The sequence below is a fragment of the Teleopsis dalmanni genome, chromosome X, assembly GCF_002237135.1.
Source record: "Teleopsis dalmanni isolate 2A chromosome X, ASM223713v2, whole genome shotgun sequence".
NCBI lineage: Eukaryota > Metazoa > Arthropoda > Insecta > Diptera > Diopsidae > Teleopsis > Teleopsis dalmanni.
The window spans coordinates 29,615,495-29,616,722 of record NC_051848.1 but is presented as its reverse complement, the minus strand read 5'-3'; the positions used below and the strand labels follow the sequence as shown (position 1 = coordinate 29,616,722).

Below are 1,228 nucleotides of genomic sequence, written 5' to 3'. Positions count from 1 at the left end.
AAAACTGAATATTCTGTGTCTTAAATTTCATTTTTCATTGATAGAATTTTCTTCGAATGTCTTTATATCGATTAATACTGAAGATACACCAGCACTTTCTCTTAATTGTAAAATGTCTCTGTTTCAAAATGATGAAATAGCATGTTCTATATTATACGTTGACTATGCTATATCCATATAATAGAATCAAAATATCAAATATCAAATTAATTTAAAGAGACTATCAAACAATATGTCAGACTTATGTATAGTTTAAAATAGAGTTTAGCCATTTGCTAATGGCTGACTATTAGTCAGCACTTAATTATTAAAAAAAAAGAGTCTGTATTAAAATTAGACAAGAGTAAGCGATAAGACTATTATTAACAGATTTGATATGATCTACAGGACGAGTGGGAAAAGTGCACGACGATTTTTAGGATAATCTTTAAAATTATCCTTGTACCATTTATGCGTAAGTAGCGCATTCATAGTCTGAAATAAAGAAAAATTAATTATTATAATATATATAAATTTAATGTACTACAAATACCTGATTGCTGAGTACCCAAAATACTATAAAATACCATGAAGTGCATCTGGGCAATAGACTCAATAAAACCGCATACATAACAATTTCGAAAAACATATGCGGTGATGAGATCAAATTAAAGAAACCGCCTCTTGGTAACAAATGCTTCTCAGTAGATACTTCACCTGTCTGTGGATTTTTACGCAGATTGACAAGTATACAAGTAACACAAATTGCAATACAAAATCAGGTGCCTCAGCACGCAATATTAATACCTTAAGTACTAGAAATAATGCCAGCACTGACCAAGTGAAAGCGAACACGTAGAAATGCTTGAACCAACTTTTCGGTACCAATGGATCGCGACTTCTCACATGGCAATGATTGTCATAGCGAAAGGATTGACGTATACATAATGGCAAATATTACAATAATATTAAGGCAGCCAAATATTATAAGTATTATGATAAGAATAAATATTACATGTATTTTATACATGCCACGTTATAAATTATTGTATATAATTATACACAACAAATATGTATAAAATGTAGAAATGAAAAAGAATTAAGAGAAAATGAAATGCTACAAATAATCCAAATTTTATATATTAACCTCACAAACACTTTGTATAAATATCTTACTGCTCTTATATACTAATTTTATTGTAACATTTTTGAGCGGTGCAATAAACCTCCAATGTGCTATATGAAAGCA

The 1,228-nt window shown here is 29.3% G+C and overlaps 1 protein-coding gene across 1 annotated transcript; it reads right to left on the bottom strand.

Moving 5' to 3' along the window:
- Nucleotides 1-351: 351 nt before the first annotated feature.
- LOC119688283 (polyprenol reductase-like) lies at nucleotides 352-730 on the bottom strand (the record flags this gene model as incomplete). The annotated part of the gene is made up of 2 exons (XM_038102962.1): nucleotides 352-474; nucleotides 533-730. Coding segments are annotated over 2 exons (291 nt in total), but the record flags the coding sequence as incomplete, so codon positions are not given.
- Between the last annotated feature and the right edge of the window lie 498 nt (nucleotides 731-1,228).